The sequence below is a fragment of the Curcuma longa genome, unplaced genomic scaffold (genome assembly GCF_044706935.1).
Source record: "Curcuma longa cultivar G26 ecotype Majalengka, Jawa Barat unplaced genomic scaffold, ITB_CL_G26_1.1 utg509_np1212_2302976_RagTag, whole genome shotgun sequence".
Classification (NCBI taxonomy): domain Eukaryota; kingdom Viridiplantae; phylum Streptophyta; class Magnoliopsida; order Zingiberales; family Zingiberaceae; genus Curcuma; species Curcuma longa.
The window spans coordinates 836,732-862,361 of record NW_027435603.1 but is presented as its reverse complement, the minus strand read 5'-3'; the positions used below and the strand labels follow the sequence as shown (position 1 = coordinate 862,361).

At 35.7% G+C, this 25,630-nt stretch overlaps 3 protein-coding genes and 1 non-coding gene across 6 annotated transcripts; 2 read left to right on the top strand and 2 right to left on the bottom strand.

Moving 5' to 3' along the window:
• The first annotated feature begins 191 nt into the window (after positions 1 to 191).
• On the top strand, positions 192 to 10,991 carry LOC141820688 (putative tRNA N6-adenosine threonylcarbamoyltransferase, mitochondrial). Its single transcript, XM_074708054.1, has 14 exons — positions 192 to 519; positions 640 to 684; positions 2,736 to 2,810; positions 2,897 to 2,993; positions 3,447 to 3,537; positions 5,591 to 5,640; positions 6,449 to 6,639; positions 6,772 to 6,857; positions 8,218 to 8,296; positions 8,402 to 8,485; positions 8,576 to 8,690; positions 9,355 to 9,443; positions 10,519 to 10,682; positions 10,828 to 10,991. Exons 1-13 carry the CDS (start codon positions 226 to 228, stop codon positions 10,651 to 10,653), a joined length of 1,431 nt encoding a protein of 476 aa, XP_074564155.1. The 5' UTR covers positions 192 to 225; the 3' UTR covers positions 10,654 to 10,682; positions 10,828 to 10,991.
• Positions 10,992 to 11,631: 640 nt separating this feature from the next.
• TRNAT-AGU (transfer RNA threonine (anticodon AGU)) lies at positions 11,632 to 11,705 on the top strand. The gene has a single exon. It is a non-coding gene; the product is annotated as a tRNA-Thr (tRNA).
• Positions 11,706 to 13,829: 2,124 nt separating this feature from the next.
• On the bottom strand, positions 13,830 to 20,917 carry LOC141820697 (protein YLS7-like). 3 transcript variants are annotated; one of them, XR_012601149.1, is made up of 5 exons: positions 19,925 to 20,917; positions 19,616 to 19,828; positions 16,429 to 16,706; positions 14,431 to 15,333; positions 13,830 to 14,196 (listed from the first exon to the last, which is right to left on the bottom strand). XR_012601149.1 is itself a non-coding variant. In XM_074708064.1 (5 exons), exons 1-5 carry the CDS (start codon positions 20,127 to 20,129, stop codon positions 14,189 to 14,191), a joined length of 1,335 nt encoding a protein of 444 aa, XP_074564165.1. In that variant the 5' UTR covers positions 20,130 to 20,917; the 3' UTR covers positions 13,830 to 14,188. The 3 variants fall into 3 exon arrangements, 2 of the variants coding, with proteins under 2 accessions (XP_074564165.1, XP_074564164.1); XM_074708064.1 differs by having other exon boundaries at positions 14,703 to 15,333; XM_074708063.1 differs by lacking the exon at positions 13,830 to 14,196 and having other exon boundaries at positions 14,397 to 15,333; positions 19,925 to 20,486; positions 20,657 to 20,917.
• Positions 20,918 to 21,455: 538 nt separating this feature from the next.
• On the bottom strand, positions 21,456 to 25,510 carry LOC141820615 (cytochrome c-like). Its single transcript, XM_074707958.1, has 3 exons — positions 25,308 to 25,510; positions 23,548 to 23,681; positions 21,456 to 21,767 (listed from the first exon to the last, which is right to left on the bottom strand). Exons 1-3 carry the CDS (start codon positions 25,417 to 25,419, stop codon positions 21,675 to 21,677), a joined length of 339 nt encoding a protein of 112 aa, XP_074564059.1. The 5' UTR covers positions 25,420 to 25,510; the 3' UTR covers positions 21,456 to 21,674.
• Positions 25,511 to 25,630: the final 120 nt, after the last annotated feature.

Genomic DNA, 25,630 nt, shown 5'->3' with positions numbered 1-25,630 from the left:
ACTCGAATTATTTACGATGTTAAATTATTGAAAATTTATTTGTATTTTTAAATTTATTTTGAAAATCAATAAAATTTTATTTTGAAAAGTTAGGTAAATGAATTAAAAAAAGGGGGAAATGTAAATAAAAAAATAAAAAATACTCGTAATATCTTAATGGCCATTCGTTGCTGCGGCGCAGCCATCGTCCCTCCCTTCGTCGCCCCCTTCGGCCGCTTCACCAAAATGGCGTCTTTTGTATTCGTATCTGCACCTCGTTCGGTGTCTCGCTTCTCCTTCATCCTGAAACCCTCGTTACCTGTTCTTTGCACCAGACATTCGGCTTCCCCCTTCAGAGAATGGTGGCAAACCACCAAACTCTCAGTCCACCTCAGTGTCGAAGACTCTCCCAGGATGTTCTCTTGTTTGCCTTCAGCTCCACCTTTATCCGCTTGGAAATCCTCCCGACTCGGTTCCGCGAGGGACGATGTTGTCATGCTTGGCATCGAGACGAGCTGTGATGACACTGCAGCCGCTGTTGTATGTTCATATATTCTATATATTCTTTGTCTTGTTCGAGTTCTCAGTCGGTTTAAAGAGGAGAATTTACCCTTTTTTTTTTTTGCCAACTGATGGGAACTTATAACTATCCGTTACTAGGTCAGAAGCAACGGGAAAATCCTTAGTCAAGTTGTGTCGTCCCAGGTATGTGCTAAAAAAATCTCCTTTTTTGTATAAAATAGAGCAGAAGTTGATCTTGTGCATAGAGAATCATTCTTTTACTTTGTCACATTTGGTTTGCTTAACTTGGTCTGATGGTCATGCTGATTTCCATGTTTCTTGCTGGAGTAGGACTGCTGCTTCAGTTTTTCATACATTTGTTTTTAGAGTCACAAGAAATTGAACGGCTAGCTAAAAATTTTTTGTTTGATGTTTATCCTTAGCAAAGCAATTATGTCAAGCAGATGTTGTCATAGTGGTGAATTGGATAACCATTAGAAGAGAACAAAGCAACTAACAATTCCTAGCAAACATTCATATGTGATGGTAATGGTACCTATGCTATGACATTGAAATGGCCTATTGCAATAACCATATCCCATGATTTCAAGTTAATCAGTTAAAGATGTGAAGGGAACTGGAGACCCATATAACCTTATTCATATATTGAACAAACTAAATGATATGGCATCACGTAGAGCTCAATGACAAAATAAGATTCATTGAGGCTACTGTAAAATAGCCAGGACGGCTTGTTGTTTGAGAGTTTAGTACTTAGGACAAATGGCTTGAGGCAGTAATTTGATTTGTTAATGATTGAATTACCCTTGAATTTTAACTCTTGTTGCTCTGGATCTGATTATCTTAGTTTGGAAAAATTTCTAGATAAACCAATTTAAAGCAAGTCTCAAATCATTCTTTAATAACATGTAGAATACTGTAGCACATGAATGTTGTAATTATGTTACATTTGTTTTGTCATAAAACTTGCTATCAGTACAATGTTTATATCTGATACCAATATTTGAGGTCTAAATAGCAAGTAGAGCATGCAAATTAGCTGGTCCCCGAGAGCAATTTTCAATTGTAAAATTTGGTTGTTTTTACAGTAGTATTTGATTAACTTATATATAGTGTTTAACTGTCACTATGTGGTTTGATAAAAAAAAAAAATCAAAAAACCATGTTTATTCCAGGAATTCTGTTAATAGTGCCTTTTAAGTTTCAAAATTTCAATGTCATTTTGAATCTATATCAGTTGAATCCATTGGCATTTCCATGAAGCCATCATAAATAGTTTTGGGCTGTAATTATTTTCTATCATTCTGCCACTTCGAGATGTGAGCTAAGTTACATTTTCCAGTTTGTCTGCTTCTTATTGATCCAATCTTCTACATTTACCCAACCTATAAATACATAGAAAAATAAAAAAAGATAGCTGAATCACATCATGAGTTAATAATTAATGTGATAAATGTTTGGTTTTCATATCCACTTGATATTATAGTACACGCTATTTTCTTTATTCTCGAATGGAGTCAGAAATATTGTCTTTTACTAGAAGATACTGCTCTTTTAATTTAACTGGCGAGTGCTGAATGGTTCTTCAGACAGGAAAAAGGATGGGCGTACGGAAATATAGATGTTAAATGCTGGATTAGTCATATATTAAGAAGTGGAAGATAAATCAGTTGCTAACTTGTCAACATATATAAAACCTTCACAACCACATGGTTGAATTTAGAAAAATTCTTAGGTATCTGATTACAAAAATGTAATATGAAATTGTTATGATATGTTGCTTGCATAGTTCCTCTATGATGTTTTGAACAAAAGAAAAAAAAAAGTTTTTGCATATTTATGAGATCTATAGCATGTAGAAAGAACTATATCTTTCTAATGGAGTTGTTTTTAGAGAGCATAGCACCATTTTTTAAGTCATAAATGAACACATTAGTTTTTTGGATCTTTACTGCATCATGTTGGACAACTGTTGCAAGTTCAATGCTTATGTAGCTGACAATTTGTTTGTTGTGGGTTTTTGTAATTGTTAAAATTAAGTGCATCTTAGATATCTTATAAACATTGCTTTAATCAAATAAAGGCTCAGTTATCAATTTAGGATTCTTCAACACTGAAGCTGGGAAATGTTCCAACAGTGCATTTAACATTTCCAAAACGTATACGTTTAACTTACAAACTGTGCATCAATAAAAGTTGAGAATTTGATTATTGTGTCCGTGTTTAAAATCAAGGCAGATCTGCTTTCACGTTATGGAGGAGTTGCACCCAAAATGGCTGAAGAAGCACATTCACTAGTTATAGACCAGGTTTGTGAGTTGATTAGCTTGAACACTTTATGTTAAATGCTGAACGTACTGTTAGGACGTGCACAACTTATGGCTCAGTTTTACAGGTTGTTCGACAGGCACTTGATAATGCAAATTTGACTGAAAATGACCTTTCTGCAGTTGCTGTAACAATTGGGCCAGGTTTAAGTCTTTGTTTAAGGGGTATGTATGACAAGTAAAATATACTGTTATTGATCTTCCATAATCATATCTCTGGATAATTAGGTGACTAATTTAGGAAGGGCGCATTTTGAACATCTAATTCTCAGTTAACAAAAGAAAATCACTAAACACAAGACACCAATAGGAAGTGGTTATGCATTTTTTTTTTACAAAAAGGGAGAATCTTGTCTAGTGAGATTTGAGTAATGTCCAATTTTACATATCCCCAAAGATAAATTGTAAAATTTGAGTCAACAACTACAATGTTCTCTTGAGTCTGTTAACTCCTATGGTAAGACATACCTATTACTTAGTATTTGTGGAGAAGTTTTCTTAGTAAGTTCTTTTCATGTGTCCCTATATCTTGATTTGATGATAAACTGTTTGGTGCATCATTTTTAACTCAATCTGATGTTGATATATGGTAAACTTAATTTGTTCATTTTATTCAAGTTGGTGTGCAGAAAGCTCGAAGGATAGCTGGGCAATTCAGTTTGCCTATTGTTGGTGTCCATCACATGGAAGCTCATGCTCTAGTTGCTAGGTAATAGGCTAACTATTTAAATAGTTGTATTATATTGGTTTTGGCATGTCGTCAGATCTGTGCAAAACTGAGATATTGAGCAGTAGACCAACTTGTAACACTTGGAAACTAGTATCAAGTTTAGGGTCCAGTACTTCATGTTGGTGTTTGCTTGAACTCTAATGACTAGGTTTTACTTAATTGCCCAATTAATACTCTGAGTCATTTTAAGTTATGTTCTCAATATACAAATGTAATAGGTCCTTCTTCCAAGGTGTAGTTGACAATCAAATGCAAAATTTTTAGCATAATTAATCAGGCATCAATCATTCTTTTCCTTGTGTTCTAAGTGGAAAAAATAATTTAAAACGTGTTCACCATAGTGTATATTGATATTGCCAGACAAATCGATTTAACAATATCATGCATAGCTCACATTTTAGCACAACCTACAGGATTCAGATCCATTTGCCCCACAAAATCAATTTCAATCATGGACTTGACAAGTCAATACATGATCATTTTTCACACAAGTTGATAGTTGATGAGTCAATACAGGTGTAGATCCTGGAAACTAACTAGAGCAAAGAAATGAATGTTCTTTTCTGACTTTATGCACAACATTTTAAAGGCTACATACATGATTCCTCTGTGTTCACATGGCAGGAATTGGTAGGAAAACAGACCAATATCAGTCTTGTAAGCCGCATCATGAATTCCATAGGTCTATGTACTGCAAGATAGCTTCCATTATTTTAGTGCTTGCTGCCATTGTGGATGTTGGCAGCAGTAGTCATATTCATTTTATTCTAGCATCTTAGCAGCAAAGTTAACACATTGTTGCATGCTGGGCTTTCCTAGGACTTCTAAATCATGTTTTGTCTAAGAAAGGAAACATTGGTTATCCAGCACTCCAGGTATTTAAAATCAAAGCACACGTAAGCAAAGTAGAGTTCCAAATCTCATGAGTGAAACATCTTAATTTGCCTGTGGAGTGAAACTGACAAGAACTCCATTGCTGATGGCTGCTTGCTGTTTACTTGCCACTTGCTGTTGTTGTCGCTCCACTTCTCTTCCTGAAGCCACAATGAGTGGTCATTGTTGCTTTGCTCCTCTTTAAAACTCATTACCCGTTTAAATCCATTAACCTGCTATCAGTTAAACCGTGAACTCAAAACCCATTAATCCATTAAACTTATTTCTAATTTGCATTCCTATTATTGGAAATAAGGACTTACTCTAGTCTTTTTGTTCTGATGGACAACACACTATTTCAATGAGGTAAGCTACAAGCTTCGTCCACTTCTTCTTCCTCTTTTACTTCTCCTCCTCCTCATCGGTGCCACCATCATCACTTCTCAGTAAGCTGAGACAGCACCAGCACTGTCGTTCTAGCTCCAGTTTGGAGTGTGAAATTTTTAACTTTGGAGCAAAGTGAGATCAGCTCCACCATAAGCAAGTGTTACCCTGAAATTGAATTTTATGTTTACTCTTAGCATCTTGAAAGGAAAGGAAATGTCAAATTTCGATATATTTTCCTTTGTTTACCTCATCAAAAATTTGGGAGGAAAGAAATCCATCTTGATTTTGTGGAAGGGATTTGGAGCTAAATTGTGTCTGCCCAATATTTGGTGAACACACTCCATTGAATCATGAGTAAATGGTCATGGGACATGACTTATGGGAGGGGAACTCTAGTTGGGGATGAGGGAGTTCAAGCAGCAAGAGAGCCAGCAAGGGAGCTTAGGTGACAGGCTTGGAAAATGAAGACGAGGGATGAGGGACGAGGGACGAGGGACTATGTTGGTACCCCTCCTTTACCTTGACGGAGACAAGGTAAACAGGGTACAAATGGTTATTTCTCTCCTTCCTCCTGAAGAGCTTAAATAGAGTAGAAAAGTTTTTTTTTTAAAAAAAAAAAAAAGAAGGGGAAAGCAAAATAACATGTAAACTAGAAAATTCTGGAAGCAAAGACAAATGTTTGAGAGAAAATTGGTTAAATCTATTCAGAAAGATTTTTTATATTGCTTTTATATCTGACATTTCATGATTCTTATTGTTTCTCTCCATGCAGGCTAATTGAGAAGGACCTTCAGTTTCCATTCCTAGCACTTCTTATTTCTGGTAAATTTATTTATGCCTGTAACTATGACACTGGGCATAGTTTTTCTTATCTTTTAAAAGGTGGTCATTATTTTGTAGAAGCACCATATTTTTTTTGCTTTAATCAAGTTTCAAGTTCTTTCAATGTTTCTCGACTGTTTTAATTTTGTCATTTAGAATTTTGATGATAATTGGCTTGTCACTTTAATAGATTATGTATGGTGTTAGTATTAGTGGGTATTGCACAAATACCTAGATTTTTACATGTCTTGGTTGGTGGTTTCTAGTTTTGTGATATACTAGTGTGTATACTTTTACTCTTCTATCAGAATAAAGATTCATGCAAAGACATCATGAGAAACAATGCTTTCAGAACCTTCTTATTCTTAACTAGACACCACGCAATTTGCCCAATATCTACAAAGCAGAAAGCACATTTGTTTAATGTTCTTAATGTACCAAAGCTCTGTCAACTCCATTCTATTGTAATCACAATTTCATTGTGATTCAGTTGATCAGATTTTTTATTCATAAGGATAAATACAATTATTAATCCTTGATTGCAGAATTATGATACAGCGGCTTTTGCTCAATCAACTGTATTAAATCTCTTTTCTAAAATAACTGAGCCATTTTCTTTAATTGTCTGAGCTTTGTTTCCTACTTTTGATCTCATATATTAACATGTAGTTGATTCCTACCTGCATGCATCAATGTTTGATTAATAACTAATCATTATTCTCTCTCTGTACTCTTGCCATGCTGCTTAGTAATGCACTCAATAAGACCACTATACACAATAACAGGCATGTTGTTGTTTGTTTCTCAGGAGGACATAATCTACTCATTCTTGCACACGAGCTTGGTCATTATCTTCAACTTGGTACAACAATTGATGATGCGATTGGTGAGGCATATGATAAGACAGCAAGGTGGCTTGGGCTTGATATGAGAAAAGGTGGTGGCCCTGCTTTGGAAGAGCTCGCTCTGGAAGGTGATCCGAACTCCATAAATTTTTCAGTAAGTTTCTTCTAATAAATTGTTCCCCTAGTATCATGTCACTTACTAGAGCAGCCACTACTCAATTGTTTTGGACTAGTTTTATGTTTTCAGTAGGTAGGTCAATTATTGGGTACTTGTCTCTTTTCTCAGATTCCTATGAAGCAGCATAAGGACTGCAATTTCTCATATGCTGGTCTGAAGACACAAGTTAGACTTGCCATGGAGTCAAGAAAGATGTATGTAAATTATTTCTTACCATGTTTATATATATATATATATATATATATATATATATAGATTCAAAAGCATCAAATCAGTTAAACATGGATATCTTTTTGTTATTGTAAAACAGGAATACAACCCACGTATTTATACTCCTGAACACAAGGTACATTGAAAAGCACAAGTGAACACAATGGGGAAAGATATAAGAGGAGAGGTGAAGAAGAGGCTATTTCATTGGGAGGACATAAGAGGAGATAGGGTTAGGGATGAACAAATTGTCTCGCTCTTGTCAAGACTCGCCTTAACCCAATCTGATTGAGGTTGTCCCATCTCACCCTGTTTCCAGGGATGACACTGAAAAAAAAAATGCACATATGTGGGATAAGGAGGATACTGGATAGAATATTTCCCACCTGTCCTGCCACAACTATGTAGTTTATTTTATATTTTATTGTCTCACCTTTTATATTTTATTTAATTTTGCTCACCTTGCTCTGCCCCAACTATGTAGGTTTTCTTCATCCTTACACCAACTATATTTTATTGTGGGCGGGGGTGGGGATCATGAAAAATTCTCTTTTCCCCACTCTGCCCCGATCTACCCTGTTTCCTATATTTGGCATGGCTGGAAATTGAAAAACTACCCCGCTTCCTATATGGGACCTTAATGAAAGTTAATGCACGATTGTTTTGCCATCCTAGATATGGTGGGCAACCAGAGGCTCTGATATCAAGTTAATACTTGTGGGCGCTAATTAATCTTGTCCATATCACTTTGGTATCCTAAGTATTCATGTCATATCCCACCTATAGACTCCTAAACAACTAACTAAAGCCTCCTAAATAGCTAGCTAATTTAAAATTAGAGAATCAGACTGTAAATACAAACTACTGTTTTTTCTTTTCTATTTAATGAGATCAAACACGATGCTCCTGCCAATACAGAGTCCTGGGAAGATAAATTTATGCAGTTTTACCATATACAAAGAGAGCATTTCTTTTAAACTTACAGAAGTAACTTAATTATCATCCCGTTGTTCCTCTTCCCACAATCTATATTTTAACAGCCTTTATCTAACACAAAATAGCTCATGTGAAATATCATCAATTGCACACTGGAGCACACACGGGGATAAGGGTGAAAAACAACAGAGCTTTCAGATACTAATGTAAGATAGGACAAAATTCTCTCTGGAATTAGTTGATAAAGTGTTCAATACCCTAATCTAATTTATACTTACATAATATTGTTACTGTACATGGCATTATTTTCAAAAGAGAAGAAACAATCTCTGGCATTATCTGGCTTGATTAAATTATTTGTCCGTTCACATAATCTTGAAGAGACAAATCTCTGTTTGTTATCTGCAGTAGCCCAGCAAATGATCCTATGCCAATGACAAATTCAGAGGGCAGAAGATCACGAGCAGATATTGCTGCCTCTTTCCAGGTTTGTATCAAAATTTAACTTAAATTGGGAAATTTTGAAGTTTCCTTGGTCAGTTAAATAACTTTAAATTTTATAATGTTGTTTCATGATAAATTCTTTATGCAGAGAGTTGCTGTATTACATCTGGAGGAGAGATGTCAACGAGCAATTGAATGGGCATTGAAGATTGACCCTTCGATTAAGTATCTGGTACTTTACAGATACTTTCAAATCCACTCAGATGTATGCCCCTTTCTTGTTCATATGACATGACTAATTTTATGACCTTTTATCACATAGGTGGTTTCAGGAGGAGTTGCATCAAATAAGTATGTCAGAGCTCGTCTGAACCATGTTGTAGTGAATAATAACTTACAACTTGTTTGCCCTCCTCCAAGCCTATGCACGGACAATGGTAAGAAAATCCGACGGATCCTTCTATATTGCAAGCTGGTTCATTTTGTCATATGTTTTTCTTCTTGCAATTGGTTGGCTTATCTTAATCTTAACCTGCCATAGCTTAGCAAAAAGGAAAAGAAGACAATAATGCCTAAAACTACATTTACAATTGTTGAGTGGTATTGTGAATGGTGGAATTGCTATTGGAGGCTACATAAAGAGCTATGATTTTTCACTAAAAGTTAGAAGTTTGAACTAGCTAAATGTGCTTATAACTAGTTAGAAGTTAGGTTCATTGTCATATTTTTCTTTTTGCAATCTGGTTCGACTTATCTTAATCTTAACCTGCCATGGCTTAGGGAAAAGAAGAATAAAGACAACACCTAAAACTACATTTACAATTGCTGAGTGGTATTGCAAATGATGGAATGGCTAAATTAGAGGCTACATAAAGCGCTATGATATTTCACTAAACAGCTATTGTGGTATTGTGATGGTGGGTTCCTATTTTAGTGAATGCTGGTATTGGATGCCCAACTTGTTGGTCCCTTCCCAATTGCAATAACCTTTTCGTATGCATAGTTATGCGAATTGTGAGCAAAGAAATTTTGCTGTTGAGCAGTAATTTTCAATCCTTGAGATATCTTTTGGAAAGACTTAGAAATTGCTTCTGATAATAGGTGTGATGATTGCTTGGACTGGTATAGAGCATTTCCTTTCAGGAAGATTTGATCCTCCACCACCTGCCAACGAGCCTGAAGATGCCATGGTTTGTTCTGCAATTCTTTTTAAGTATGATAAACATGCTTAAGGCTTTGATTGCTTGTTCACTGCACACCTTTTTGGTTGCTTTTTTTTTAATTTCCTATTTACTAGTTAGGAATCCTTTTTTTATATATGTTCTTTTTTTAATGGGTAATGCAGTGTAGTCACTTGTTGCTAAAATTCTATGATGCCTAAACTTGATTAATGTGTTATGCAAATCTGTTGGATCTTTAACTTATGTGAATATGATGGAATTCCCATGAGTAGGACAGCAGCAAAATGATGTTTGCATATTCAACTTTTGGTTTTTTTGAGTCCATGGTATATTCTAGTACTCTCCTTGGTACCATCCACAAGATGGATTTTTTATTCTTGGCAAAGACGACAAATAAAATTCACGTGCATAGGTCTTGATTTCTGAAATCCTCTGAATAAAATTGATCATGTCATTTGCATGTAGCTATGCTGTCAGTTTCAAGGCTCTAAGTTCACCTGATTCATTCTCATCTAAAGCACTAAGTAAATATATCTGATTTCTTATCTCTTTGGCACAAGATAGTTTGTCGCAGAGTTACATGCCTCAGCAATGATACCATGCTGGGAAGCCTCTTGGGAGTTGGGAAAGGCTCTTATCTCACTGAAGATTTTGAAGAATTGGGGTGGAAACGAATCTGTTTAGACGGAAGCGGATGATACAAGACCTAAAAGAACACATCTAATTGGTTCCTAGGACACCCTTATTCTCTACAATGTACTCAGTACTTCCTTTAAGGAAACCAGTGTTGCTACTTTTTGGATAATTCACAATCTTGTTTGCTTTGGCGCATCAAGATGGAGAATCAAATCCCAACAGTGCTATCTTTGACTCGTTCACTTGTTAGGTTTGTAAAAAATCTAAGAGCAAACCAAAAGAAGTGATCATATATAGTTAGCTATTATAAGAATAACTGTCCTTCCCAAGATGTTTCTCTTATTGTATAGGTATCTTATCTATCACCTGCCTTTGCTTCTGCTTCAATGAGTGATCAGGTCAATGAAGATGCAAACTAACATTTTTTCCTTGATTCCTCACATGACAGTTTGAGTTGCGTCCGAGGTGGCCCTTAGGCGAGGAGTACTCGCAAGGAAAAAGTGAAGCTCGCTCCATGAAGAAAGCGCGTATGTATCCATCACTCACATCAATGATTCAAGATTCACTCCGGCAACAATCGTAGTTTCGAGTAGAGCTTTAATCTGGGAACTGGTAAGAGATGATACATCAAAAGTCTTCTTACCAAGGCAAAAATTATTATGCATCTGTAGTTCTTTGAGTAAACAAGCCTTAAGTTTATTATCAGCTCAGTATCATTCATGCAGTTCCTTATTTTTTTCCTTTTGGAATATTGCAGTTATAATTGCCCTGTGAGGTCGAGCATGCGCTACATGATCCTGATTTGTGGAGCACTGCGATAATCTCCACAAATAATTTGGAAACAAAGAAATTAAAGGTGTAATTATGAAAATAAGAATTAGTTTCGACATTGGTGCATATAAAGATTAATTTACTGCATCATATTTTGTTGCAAATTCCTATAACGATGAAAAGGTAAATCGAGAAGTCGTAAATCAAAGGAGGAATTACCTAATTTGATCATTTCTATTTCAACAAGTCTGTCCTATACTAATCAACTCAATCATTACTCGAGGGCTAAGGATTTTTTTCTGCAAAAAGGTGAAATCCGTCACCTTAGCAGCTTCACACGGTCGGCCCCACGACCATATGTGAGGAGGTAAATCAAGAAACTACAGTTGATCACGACGAAGGAGGGTATTGTCTGGCTTCGTCAAAATTCGAACTCTTGCCCTCTTCTGTAAGTCTGCTGCGTCGTAATCAACTCAGCTATACCTCGGGGGTGAGGATTTTCAATTCCATATAAAAGGGAGGGATGATTTTGTAAAATCTCCTTCATAGGTTATCCTAACCAACTAAATTAATCCATCGAAAATGATTATCCTAATTGGTCCACCTTCATCGATTAACCACCTTATTAACGTATCCATATTTTCTCCGACGACTAAAAAATATTGATAATAAATTTTATATTCTACTCAACATTTAAAAAAAACATGGAAACAGAATATTTTCCAACAAACCAGAGGACCTGTGCTTGAAGAAAACGTAATTAATATTATATTTATAACACAAATAATCGGCTTTCATAGCTCAGTTGGTTAGCGCACCCGTTTAGTAAGCGGGAGGTCTTGAGTTCAACTCTCAATGAAAGCATATATTTTTCCCAGCAGTTCTCATGACACTTTTTTTAGTGATTTTTATACTATAAAAAAAGGTTTAATTGCCATTGGTGTTTGTTTATTCATTTACAAACAAGTCCAAGTCATAAGTCTATATTTCCTAAACTGTAAATATCAAATACAAATAAAAAATCTTAACCAATTCTTGTCTTTATTTTAAATTCTTTCATACGAAAGTATAATCCAACTTATAAGATGTGTCGATTGAGTTGATGGAAGAAGTTTTTTTTTTTTTTTGTAATTATCAAGATTCTGTCAATAATTATTTTCTTTGTATAAAAATTATATTCTCATTTCACACCATTTTGACATCAAGACATGAAATATTCAAAATATATATAATTTTAATTTTTGAGTAACAACTATCCTAAATAATTTTTCATCAATTAATTATTAGCATGTTTAATCAAACGCTCACTTTAAATTTTTTAATGGAAGAAATAGGACGGTAAATGAATCAAATATTTATAAACAAGTTTAATGTTCGATTTGATAAGTTTGTCCACTTCAATAAATCTACTCTGCAGTTATCAATTTAACTATTCCTGATGACATAAAAAAATTCCAAAGGGAGGGATGAATTGTAAAATCTCCTTCATCGGTTATCCTAACCAGCTAAATTAATCCATCGAAAATGATTATCCTAATCGGTCCATCTTCATCGATTAACCACCTTATTAACGTGTCCACATCTACTCAAAATTTAAAAAAATGGAAACAGAATATTTTCCAACAAACGAGAGTACCTTTTGGTATATGGGTTTGATTTGGTAATTGTATAGAACTAAGAGTTGGTATTCAGCAATCAAATATTCAGTTTCTATAGCTTAGTTGGTTAGAGTACCCGTTTAGTAAGCGGGAGGTCTTGAGTTCAACTCTCAATGAAAGCATTCTTTTTCCCGAGTTGTTCTCATGATATTTTTTTTAATAATTTTTATACTATAAAAAAAAAGTTCAAGTTGCCATTCTCCTCTGTTATGCAATTGTAGACTATCCACACTTACTATAATATAAGTCGTAAATAGCCCCTTTGGTTATTTATCTACTCTGCATAGCAGAGAGCATAGCAGAGGAACTTGTATATACAGGTGCTATTATATACAGGTGGATTAGTCTACGCCAAAGGGGCTATTTATCTCCTTTCTATTTATTTTAGATAAATTCAGATTAGTCGTAAATAGCCCCTTTGTCTATTTCTCTACTTTACATAACAGAAGTACTTATATTATATACAGGCGGATTAGTTTACGCCTTTGGAGCTATTTATCTCTTTTCTTAAGCATTTATTCAACTTTCTTCATCGACTACATCGTCCATTTTTTCCTCGCCCACATCTTAATTACGAAAGGAGGAAGAAGACAAGGAAAGTGATGGACACATGCATGGTCTCACTGTAACACTGCAGCCCACAAGCACATTTCGTCTTTCCAATTATGCTTCAACTCCTATGATAGCGACTCCAAACAAGGTAACTCATCATAATTAATCTTTAGCATGCATCATCATCACTCGATGAACAAATCTCTTCAAAAAAAACATCAAACCTTCTTAATTGCTTCTCCATTGATAATCCTCTCGATCACTCTGCTCAGTGCTTCCACATCTTGTGCTCGTGGTGGGCTTTAAGTGGCACTTGTGTTGGTAATCATCCCTGGTCGATACTGCAAATCGAATTGAAAACTCAGTGGCTGTTCCAGTTGCTTAGAGGAACAAATGACGCCTTAATCATACTGTTGTGTTAACAAGGGACCCCTCCAGTGCACTATGGACGTAAAAGCCTTGCTCCCTTGCTCTCCTACTTCTTTTCTCATCAGACAAACTACAATAATTGCTGTTACCTTGGAAGCAAAGGATGTTTGACTCCATTTTCATCCTTTAGCAAATTTTTGTTCTCTTCTTTTACTCATTTTCATCTGTACTTGATGTGGGCAGCAGCTCAAATGGATCAACTGGCTAGCTACAACAGGTATCATCATCACCATCATCATCTTTATATTGACTTCTTTCTTTCTTGGAGAATTGAGGTGATGGAGCTGGAGCTGGGACTCGATGAGAGATGAGGCTGAGTGCCGGCATCCATGAGCGCCATCTCCTTTGGCTTAGCAGCCACTGCAATCCTGGTCTCCATGTTCCTCGTCATGGCGCTGGTCGAGCATCTCATCATACCGAGAGTGTCCCTGCTCCGGTCGCGGAACAGTGCGCGGGATTCTCCGCCGGAGGTTCGCCGCCCGTCGCCGGAGAAGGCTCGGAGTTCGCTGGCTGTGACCGTGCGTGGCTTGCGTTATTTGTTTTCCTTAGAGCAGGAGCCGATTTTTTTAATGCTTGCAGGTCGGGAATCCGCATGCGCGCGACGTGTTCGTGGTAATGCCGGGCGAGGAGCATCCCACGTTCCTGGCTCAGCTCGCGCCTCTTCCTTCGCCGAGAGAGGGAACGAGGTGGCCGCCTTCGCATCATGCTTCAGTTGCCTGCATGTAAAAATGCCGGTGTGAGGATCTACTGGCCGAGCACAGGAGACATTTCATGGTGTTTTCCAGTGAAGTCGCTTTCAGATCTATGAATCTGATCTAAGCACAATAAATCTAGACACTTTGATTAAGAATCTAGATTTACTAATAATTACTTGATTGAATGAGTTTTTTTTTAAAAAAATCTTATTTTCCTTGAGTCCTTGTTGTTTGGTTCTACATTCAAAAATGCACCTGCAGCTGCACCTGTAGAGGAGCAAGTTGTTTTTGTTCAATCTCCGCGGCATCGTATCTGGTGTGCTAGTGAAGCATCTTTAGTTAAACCAAACTAAAAGCTAAAACAAACTCTTATCTTCCATGAAATTCTCTCCTAATAACCTCAAGGAGAATCTCATTCCAGGTATCAATTGGACCAGGCATGCACCAGTGAAGGCAGTCCTGCGGCGGGGGCTCACCGTTGGGTCCCCTTTTAGTATTCTTGTTAGGATCGGGACTTCGATACGGACCTGGATGCCCGTCTGGCCTGTACGCGAATGGCTCAGTTATGTCCATCAATCTGAACTTAGATCCGACCCCAGCTTGCTTCACTGCATTTGCGAAGCTATTAACCTGTTTCTCATGCATCACATCCGTGAATCCATTTCTTACCACAGTGGTCACTGGCTTATCCTTTCCTGTACATGAACCTCCGGTGTTCCAAGCTCCACCTTCATAATGATCTGGTGAATATGAGCGAACGATAGCTAAACCTGTGAAGTTTGGATGAGAGGCAATCGCAGTCAGGCAGGTCTCTACTGAAATACCAAAAGCGTCGATGTTGTTGATCTGCATACTCCCTTCTCCCTCGGGCCACCACAGTTGTCCGCCGACGAGTGTGCCATTGAGAATGTAGGCAGACTGTTTCACAAACCAGTGGCCTGAAGAAAGAACCACGACATCAAATTTTGGGAGGTTTTCCATGAAATCTTCATCAGGAAGGTCAAGATGAACCTTGACAATGCTATCTGGGACAGGTGCAAAGGACTCTGTGGTCTGGTGTACGAGCCAAGATGACCAAAGCCGAGTAAGGGTAGTGGAGGTGGACTTGAAGTAGAAATATTGTCTCCTACCCTTCCTTCGCTTCTTGGGAGCTTCAAACTGTAAAGGAGCACATGATATTAAAAAACAGTGGCTCAGATGCAGATATTTTCAGCAAATTATGACACACAAGAAACTCAAAATGAAATTGTTAATTGGCAGAAGAGAAATCACTAACTGTTGAACTGAAATAAGTAGGATCTCTTGAATTGTGGATACAAATAGCCAATCATCAGATAAAGCACCAGAATGTGAAGACTCGTCCATGTGACTAAAGGCGTGGGGCAAGAACATACTTTCACCAACTGTTGCCACATTGTCAAGAACTGACACAGGTTATAGTGGAATATGCAAGGTGCTTTCTTTGGTCACGAATGCAAGAGAAATGATTCATGATTTGGCAGGGCAGAATGCCAACAACCCTCCTAACTGATTAGCCATTTCGGTGACCCATTGCCCACCATAAGCAGTATCAAAGTGGGCTTCTATCCTTCACTACTGAATCGAATGACTATCTAATCCCAAGTAGGTCAAGACACGGAATAGGGAAACTATAGCCAACTGCAACCTTTGATTGAAATAGAATGTCAGGAAGTGACTTAACAAGCTTCCGGTGTAAGGGAAGGGAAGACATATTTTAATTATTAATAGTTTTTTTTACTTAAACTTCTTCACTGATTCTACCAATCGTATGCAGCTAATACTTATTTTTGAACTATTGATATCAAAATCAAACTCTGCTTTAAAATATGAGATATCTTATCAGATTGTATTTCTTTCCCTGTAATGACAGAGGAAATATACCATACCCAAGATAAGAAGTGGCTTGATATTGGTCTAAATAATATATAATGGTGATTTGTGACCCTTTGTAGAAATATAGTATGCTCCATGCCAACAACCATACCCAAGAAGTGGCTTAATAACAAATGATTGTTTAATTATTAAAATAACACTTTAACAAAACTCTCCATCTTAAGGTGCTTATAATTGTTCTCAGTCTCAGGCTTTTCTCTAGTTTATGTGGAGTTCCCACATGTATCAAGGGAACCTCAAATCTAGCAACTTAATGAACTGGATGCAGTAACCTAGCTAAGCACTTGCTCAAACAATATAACAGCATTAGAAGTATATCAAGCCATAAGAGTTAATTACCTGCCAGAGAATGCAAAGCAGGGACTCCATCTGATTTCTAGCAACTGAATCTCCAACAAAAGCTAATGTCTTTCCTCTCATCAGCTCCAAAAATTTTTTTGCTTCAAAGCGTGGCAGGTCACAATTTTTTGGTTTCCATCTCCAATTTTCATACTCTTTGTCAGGTCTCCCATTCCCCTGGCAATTCTGTCTGGGTGAAATCACTGGACATGTGTTGTTTGTGTATAATGGCCCATCAAAATCATAAATCCATTTCCCGTTATCAAGATCACAATTCCCTAGTCAATAACATGATCCAGTGTTTCTTTAAAAAAAATTAAAGAAATTTAGTAGCATGATTTATTTGTTTTCTCCAAGCTTATATTCAGAATCCAAGACAAACAATGTCTTCAATTAATAATTAACATGAGGTACAGAATAAGAACTGCTGCAAAGGAATTACATAGGAATGATCAAATAAAAATTGTGCAGTTTAATGACTTTTATATACAAAAGCCAAGTGCTAAGATAACACAAAATACATCAATAGAATACAGAGTTACTTAAGGCAGGGCATTCAATATAGACTTAGTACAAAAGAAAAGACAGTAGTAAAAAATTTCTCTTGCCATCCCCCACAACGCAGTAGTTTTAACTGTAATTTTATGTCTAAAAATTGCTCCTTCACAGCTCCAATAATCGCAACTATATAGTTTATCACATAGTCTTCATTTCACCAAGTCAATCAAACACGCCCATAGCAGCAGAAAGTGGTATCCTTCATGCATCTTTATTCCTTACCGATCAGTTCATAACTCAAATTCTATATCATAGACAAAAGACCTTCTGTTAAGTTCCAGAAACCTTACCCGTATTTGAATATATTTGTGTGCATTATGTGGGTCAGCTAAGCAATGAACTACCTTTTTATGTTGCTGAGGATAGTTACATGCAGTCTGTTTTCAACTGTGGGGTTCTAATTGGTGGTTGGTGAATCGTGATATCTATAAATGTTGGATGATATTAGTAATAGTTACATTCAGAAGTGTCTTTTTCTGTCTTTATTTTTCAGAGACGAGATTCGGAACTCTCTTTTCCTCTCGAGGGGCTCTCTCTCTATATATATATATCCTTCTATCTCCTCCAACCATCCCACATTGTGCTTCTAGATCCTATGGCAGTATCAACACCAGCAACCATGATAACACCTTCCACTCCTTAACCTAACCGTTAATTAAAAAGATGCATGAACAATCAAGTGAAAGATCAACATGAAAGGGATCTTTGATTAGAAAATATATTTGTTTTGTTTTACAAACATGGAGAGGTAATAGTACCATTGGGTTGGATCCTTGACTAGAAAATATTTCTGTTAAAAAAATATTCCTCTGTTAAAAATATGGTGAGAATGAGAAACATTAACAAGCTTCAAAATTTGATGGCTAAGTCAACCACACATGTTCTGGATTAGATTTTTTCAACCGAAGATCGACACTACCCAACTTGGTGTTTGAGGACAAGTCAACCGTTCAAGAGAGGAGCATGTTTATGTCCAGATAACCTATTTTTATCTGAGTTTATTTGTGGGTGTATACCATGTGGGGAATAATTAGTTGTGTAGCAAATTTTATGTTGTAGGAGGTTATGCAGTTTATTTTCAACCGTGGGGCTATAACTGGTGCTTTATGCCATGTTTAAATGCAACTGACATATTAATAAAAAACAAGCAAGTTACAATCATAAGTAACTTCTCTTTTGTCATTTCCTTTTACAGAAGAATCAGAATTTTTTATACTCTCAACAAGCTCTTAATCTATCCCTCTATCTACTCAATCCTTTGTTCATAACAACTTCATTCATTGCAATGAGACAAATTTCCTGATAATGATCCTTTTACCCATACTTTGATGAAAAGCAACAAAATGAATAAGATAAACAAATGCTACCAGGCTGAAATCTTTGAAGTGTGAATATCGTGTTTGAAAACTAGTTAATAATATGAGCCACCAATAGTATATGTGTCACTTTTTTCTAACAATCAGTTTATATGGTTGATGAATTTTAATCATAATATATATTGCAATAATAATATGTCAAGAGACACACATTCCTTTGAATTTTTTTAAAGAATTATGACTTTAGATTGTCATCAGATCTGGTAGTTAACCAATTACCTTTTCTATATTGATCACTAGCATTAATTTTTTCTATAGAATGTTAATTACTGTGTGCATAACTACATATGGTATGTGTTGGCCATTGGATATGCTCAGTCACTCCTAATTGTTGGAATTAAAGGTGGTTCAAGTTTAGGGACCACATAGAAAATAATGGGAAGAAAAGCATGGAGGATTCATAGTGCATGCTAACCTAAACAATGAGTGACTCCTTGTTCTCTCATGCACATTCTAAAAGATCTTTCATCTCTTTGATAATTCCTTCATCTCCTTAATAATTCATAAAGGAGAGATGAACGATTTAAATAATAAACACCATGACATGTGTTCTGGAAAATGATTGTTAGGTTACTTGTAGGTGTTTTAATCTAAATATCCTCAATGAAAGGTGAAGGACCTCAATAAATAGATTATATGTGTCTAGATCACTCTCTATGATTAAAAAACTATAATCCCGGCATACTTATTACAATATCTTTGATAAAGATTCATATAGAAAAAACTGGAACTTGAACATCACCGCGTACCACTCAAATTGCTTTTATGAGTGAATACTTCTCTTTCCATTGTCACATCATAATATATGATGACCAAAATCTTCTCAAATAGCTTCTTCCACTATAGCAAGTTCCCACATGGATGAGGTTGCATAGTGTGTGCTTGGCAGAAAATGCAGAACAACATTCTGAATCGTTTGCCATGGGATTTCAACTTCCTAATTGATTAAAAATAGAACTCTTTCTCAATAGAACTTTAAAGAATAAATCTCTTCCCAAAATTTCACTATGCATTATGTGAAAAACACATCCCATTTCTTATTACTCCATTACCTGCCTAATAAACGTCTTTTTCAGTTCTATGTCATTATTGTATGATTTGAACAATGTTCTAAAATGAACTACAAATAGAAACTGTGTATAGTAAAGAGAAACAAAATCAACCACTGCATCTAAACTAGCTTTTTGCCAGTAAACAATAAAGCTATTATTATGAATCAAAACTGTGAAGGTTAGGAGAATAAATCAACTTACTAGAATCTAAATATATAGAGTCCTCAAAATGATATGAGGATCTATTGTCAACAGTTGAGGTGATATCTAGAGTGGCACCGTCAGAATTTCCCAAATCGCTCTTTACAGAATCATTATAGATAGCAGTTGAAGGTGTGTCTGTATGCTGTATGACCTCATTTGCAGTTAGAGAAACAGAGATATTCACACTCTTTGTATCAATATTACCAGTACCTACACCAGAATCAGATGAAGGAATCTTAACATGTTAGTTGTTATTTATATCGCTTGCACTTTCAGGTTTTCAAAACATAAACATAGCATGATTACCACAGAGAATCGCTGAATCAGACTTCCTATTTTGCTCCACTGGTAACATGGAAACATGGAAAGATGAAATGAGGGGATAACAACTCAACTGAAGTGAGAAGAGGACAAGTAAGAGAACTAACCCCCCAGCTGACACAACTATTTTGAAAAGGGACCGTGGAGCTGCTATAACCCCTGATAAACTTCTGGGAGAAGACATAGTCATGATCAAAGATTACCGAAGTCCAAAGAACCTGAGGCTAATTCTTTCCTACACCCAAGCCAATATGATATGCATATGTTCCATTTAACCTATACAGGAATGACTTCTGAGAAAATCAATCTAAAAGCTAAATCAAATCCTTATCTCAGTGGCCAGATGCCCAGAAGAACATATACAGCCCCACCAAAATCATTGATACGGATTCGCTGAACACTAGCTCAATCTTTGAATTTAAATGAAAAGTGGGAAACAATGGAAATATCCTCGAGCGAATATCTCAAGTCGAATCTTTCTATCTTGACAACCTAACCAAATGCGCAAGGAAACGCACAGATTCCTTCAAATGCCACGATTCCTCATCTGAGAAAAAAAAAAGAACTTTCAGATGATAAGAAACTGACCCAATTCCTCCCTCCCTGGATCATGTCATATCAAACTAAGAACTCCCGACTCTCCAACTTGTGACAATAGGTAAGCAAATCGAACGGTCAAAAGTGGGACTACCTTTCACCAAAAAAACAAGGGGTTACCTCAAAATCCAGCGCACTCCTCTAAGACGACCAGTTAAACATCGGATACATCGGTAACGAAGTTTTGATCTACAGATTAAACATGTCAACGAGCCAAGGACAGATGAAAAGAATGACAGGCAGAAGAAATGAAAGAAAAGCTCAGAGTTGGGGAATAGCTAGCAAAGGGCGATTCAGACGAAGCATGAAGGAACTCATCGCCTCCATAAAATCTCTGTCGCCGTGATTCGTCGGTCGAGAATCAGCAAGGTAACGAAAAGGTCTTCCTTTTTCCGTTCTGAACCCGAAATTTATCTATTACCTCGTTTGGTCCTTAATTTTAGAGCTTCAGTAAATATATTCTACTTATTTCAAAATTTTAATTTTTTAAGAAATTCCAAAATATTTTAAATATCGCTATTCATGTTTTGGTTTCTTTATTAATTTATAAAAAAAGTATTAATTTCTTTAAAACACTTATTTGGTACTTTGATTTTCTAATGTTTCAATCTTCCCAATTGTCGTATTCCTTTTTTTTTTTTTTAGTCCTGAAACATAACTGAATTGATTACGATGCAGCTGAGTTGATTACGATGTAGCAGAATTAAAACTGATCGTATGAAACCGCTAAGTGTCAAATTCCACTTTTTTATAGAAGAGATAACGTATTTTTAATTATAATCAATATAATAATTATAAAAGAGTATAAAACACAGCATTCTCCTTTCTAGAATTTATTTATAATTTTTCATAAAGATAAATTGTAAACTCCAAGGCCCTGAACAACCGCCCATCCATCCATCATCATTAAATTTGATAATTATCAAGATAAATTTGAATTTATATTTATTAAATTCCACCACCAATTTGCAGGTTCAGAATAAATATGTAGGTGTCTAGAGGAACAATCCTCCACGAAGCAATGAATTTGAAAGGGTAAGAAAATTTTTGAGGTTTCTGCCTCTTCCAGCCAGCAGAATGATACGGAGCTCTAAGCGTGAAAGATAAAAAGAGCACATGAAGAGGAAAGACAAATAAATTATGCAGTGGACGACTTGAGAAAAGCGATAAGGTCGGCACGCTCCTGGGGCTTCTTCAGACCGGGGAAAACCATCTTGGTTCCAGGAATGTACTGTACAGACAGAAATCACAGTCAGCGACCTTTATCATCATCATCATCATCAAAATATAAATTTCAAGAAATTCTTTGTTCTCAGGAAAAGATTTCAAAGAGAAGAGTAAAATGACCATCAATCGTTCATGGAAAGTGGACTCGAGTTATGCTACAAACACCATGTCTCCCAACCGACCCATTCGGATATGTATTTTGGTAAACTAACAAGATTGCATCAGTTGAGAGTTCACATTCTCCTCTAATTAATTGAATTGGTTCACCGAGCTAACTAGTAGGGCATACACTTCACTTTCTGATCAACCATGTCAATTTACCTAGATGAGTAGTAGCACAATGAAATAAAATATTTGATATACAATTTGCCTCTAACATAAGCTATGATAATCATTAGACAGCAATAACACGAGAGAGAGAGAGAGAGTTGAGGAGAAGGATTGTAAAACACAATCCAAAAGAGGAAACAACAGAGAAGAGGAAATAGTTTGTATTCGAAGATTGGTTGACCATATACATGACATCCGATATAATGAACATAAGTTCGCAAACCCTTGGAAACTTACAAAGATGATGTAACTATAAGGTAAGTTTCCTCACACCTTCAAATATTTAAGAACTCTTGAAAACCATATACCCATATAACTTGGGAACGTGGACACTCAAGGGACACTTTAATGAAGGCATTCAAATTGCTTGCTGTTGAAGAAGCATATCAAATTTCATCATCTCCCAGCCAAAGATATACTGTTTACTATAATAGTGAAAATCATAGTTATCATACATATGATTCACAATTTGTATAATACGAAACATTATGGTTTATTCTTTCATATGAATTGAAGCGAAAAGAACCATGACAATTATCCAACATGATTTCACGGTTCTAAAATAAAAAAGAAAACTCATTAAAAGTTAAATTAAATTTCACAAATTAAAAGAAATCTATGCATCAAGAAATTAAATTAAACATAAATACCAAATACATTATAAATTCAATTTATCATAAAAGAAGAAAATTGATGATTTTTTTATTCAGTAGAAATAAAATGGTCTGACATTGAAATATTAGTTAATTGATGTAATAAAAAATCGTATTTAAGTGGAGAAAGAGTTGAGAAAAATAATTCTTGTCAGATTGATACTTAGAATAACAAGAATGAAATCAATTGTGACTTGAAGATCTAGCATGTCTAAATTGATTTTGGTTTGGTAACAATGACTTTTCCATGTCTATAAAAGCATTTGATGAAGTTTCCAATAGCATCTCTATAAATATTTAATAATAAGCTCGTGATCCTTTGATTATGCTCTTAAAAATAAAAATGTAGACCATTAAACACAAAGCCTGACTTAGATTATATCTAACCAACTCAAAATGGTAAACCACTAAGTAGTACCTGCACCTCTTTAGTTCATCTAAAATTGAATAAACAATAATCCATCATTTGGAATCTAAATTCAAGTCCCAAACCTATACAAACATCTTAGCTCTATATGAAGCATTCGCAATGCTTAAACATAGTGTCCATGAATGTGAAATTGTAATTGACTGTGTCAGGCTATCCAATCCATCATAAAATCTTTACAAAAAATAATAATCTACTTGACTTAGATGTTATAACTCCGAGACTGGACTCAAACTCCTGGAATTGATACATTAAAAAGGATGCTAAAACTAGTTAAGATTGGTATATTTTAGGCTGATTCCTATAGGCAACAAAATATGTAAAATGTATTGGAACTAATCAAACCACAAAATATGACGACAGAAACATCAAACCTTCTTAGGGTTCAGCAAGTAATCATATAACGTAGACTCCTCCCAAATGACAGCCATATTCTTGTTAGCGGCAGAGTATGAGTAACCAGCAGTGGTGCCAGATTGTCTCCCAAAAAGGCCATTCAAGTTTGGTCCTGCTCATCCAGCAAACAAAGAAAAATGATATTAAAAATGGTATATCTATCCAATACTCACAAATGGAAGTCGAGCAAATAATAAGGTGCAACAAATAGGGAGAAAAAGAACACTAAGATCGATGGTCAACTCTAACATTATGAGAAAATCATCCCAAAATGAAACTAAACCTTAAATATATCATCAAGCATTGTAATAATCTTAATGAAAATATGCAATTATCCAAAGTTAATATGAAAAGTAGCAATAATAATTAACTAGCATACCTTCGAATAATAAATATAATTACTTTATCTTAACTCATGCCAATTTATTTTTAAAAAAAAGATAAAAATTGAAGAAGCTCCTTTCAGAAAATATTTCAGAATGTATTTTTTAAATGTATTTTAATATATATATATATATATATTGATAATTTTTTATTTATAAATTACATAGAAGTTTATAAAATTTTAAATTATTTTGGTTTCTATTATTTTTTAAAGTATATCTTTATGATTTATTAATAGTTTTTAAACTATAACTCATATATCCCAGGGCTTAGGTTTCTAAAATTCTCAAAGGGGACAACTATTTCCCAAAATAACTTCGTCCAACCCACTTTATCGGGTCCATTATTGCCCAAACCACCAGTCAACTAGAAGTGATGCTAGTCAACTAACCAGTCAGTTAAAAATGCCTCTAGTTGATTGTATGTGATTTCAATTGATTAGTCATCATTTGACATGAATTTAAAGCCTACAAGGCCGTCAAACAGTCATAAAGACAAAAATCTAATAAAACAAACATGGGTGAAGGGTGCAACATTGTCAATTTGGTATAAATCTAAAACCTACAGAGTCATCAAAAAATTTTAATCAAAAGAGTTTGATAGCCATAGGGGGCTCAAAATCTATAAAATGAATATGATCAGTCTTACAAAAATATTCAAGAGTGCAACAATGTTAATTTAACATGAATCCAAAGCCTCTGTGACCGTCAGACACTTTTATACTCTGATTGTCAAACACTTTTGGCAAAAAATACTTGACGACGAACCCTCACATCTAGCCTATGGTAGTCACTTTTAATCATCTGGAATCACTTCTAATAAAGTGCTCAGTTAACCAATATCACTTTCAGTCAAAGCGATCGTTTGAGGATAACAAATCTAAGGGTGGGACAAAATGTATTTTATAAAAAAAAGTAACTCCTTTGGTAAATTCAAAAGCAGAATATGCCCTTGCAACTTTGGAAGCGCCTCTAATAAAACCGTTGTATCAGTTTTGATAAAGATTGTTCCGTTTAGCCACGCCTATTGAACGGTCAGTCTAGATTAGGATGCAAGAGAATTATTTATGGGATAAATGTTGGAATGAGACATCTTTCCTTATCGGTGTATTATTTTCAAGAAATCAATAACAACCGCTTCATAATCTACCGGAATAGGGATATCAAATAGGGATGGAACTTCTCTAAGAAAATCTAGATGGTCACCAAGTCACAAAACCATAAATGGCCTGAAAAGATGACTTGATCAATTAATATAAGAGAGAATCTAGCAATCAAGATCTTCTGCTGCACGCAAGAAGAGAAAGCAAGAGAAGACCGAACTACGAATAAGAGAGAGGAAAAAGGAGAGAGACCTTGCTTGTGGCCGGCGCCCTTCTCGACGGTGTGGCACTGCGAGCACTTGGTCTTGAAGATCTTTTCTCCGGCCTTGGCATCGCCGGGAGGCGCTTCTGCAAAAGATGCCATGGATCGGATTCCTCTTTTCTGTAAGGGAGATCTGAAGCAGAGAATTAGGTTTTGTGGTCTTCAATCAGCCGCCGCCTGTAAGGGAAGAAACGTCTCAATACCACCATTTTATAGTACTTTGATTCCATGATTATTAATTAATTAATTATATATTTGGCTCATTTTTCTTTTATCATTCCTTTCAATTTGATTTATGTTTGATCGGTCAAAT

Coding starts and splice junctions, on each gene's coding strand:
- LOC141820688 (XM_074708054.1), top strand. CDS start 226: ATGGCGTCTTTTGTATTCGTATCTGCACCTCGTTCGGTGTCTCGCTTC. Junction 3,538..5,590: donor GCTCATGCTCTAGTTGCTAG/GTAATAGGCTAA, acceptor CTCTCCATGCAG/GCTAATTGAGAAGGACCTTC. Junction 9,444..10,518: donor ACGAGCCTGAAGATGCCATG/GTTTGTTCTGCA, acceptor CTCACATGACAG/TTTGAGTTGCGTCCGAGGTG.
- LOC141820697 (XM_074708063.1), bottom strand. CDS start 20,129: ATGACTATGTCTTCTCCCAGAAGTTTATCAGGGGTTATAGCAGCTCCA. Junction 16,707..19,615: donor CTCTATATATTTAGATTCTA/GTAAGTTGATTT, acceptor GTTATTGACTAG/GGAATTGTGATCTTGATAAC. Junction 15,334..16,428: donor TGCTTTGCATTCTCTGGCAG/GTAATTAACTCT, acceptor GCTCCTTTACAG/TTTGAAGCTCCCAAGAAGCG.
- LOC141820615 (XM_074707958.1), bottom strand. CDS start 25,419: ATGGCATCTTTTGCAGAAGCGCCTCCCGGCGATGCCAAGGCCGGAGAA. Junction 23,682..25,307: donor GGGCGCCGGCCACAAGCAAG/GTCTCTCTCCTT, acceptor CTGGATGAGCAG/GACCAAACTTGAATGGCCTT. Junction 21,768..23,547: donor ACTTGCTGAACCCTAAGAAG/GTTTGATGTTTC, acceptor CTGTCTGTACAG/TACATTCCTGGAACCAAGAT.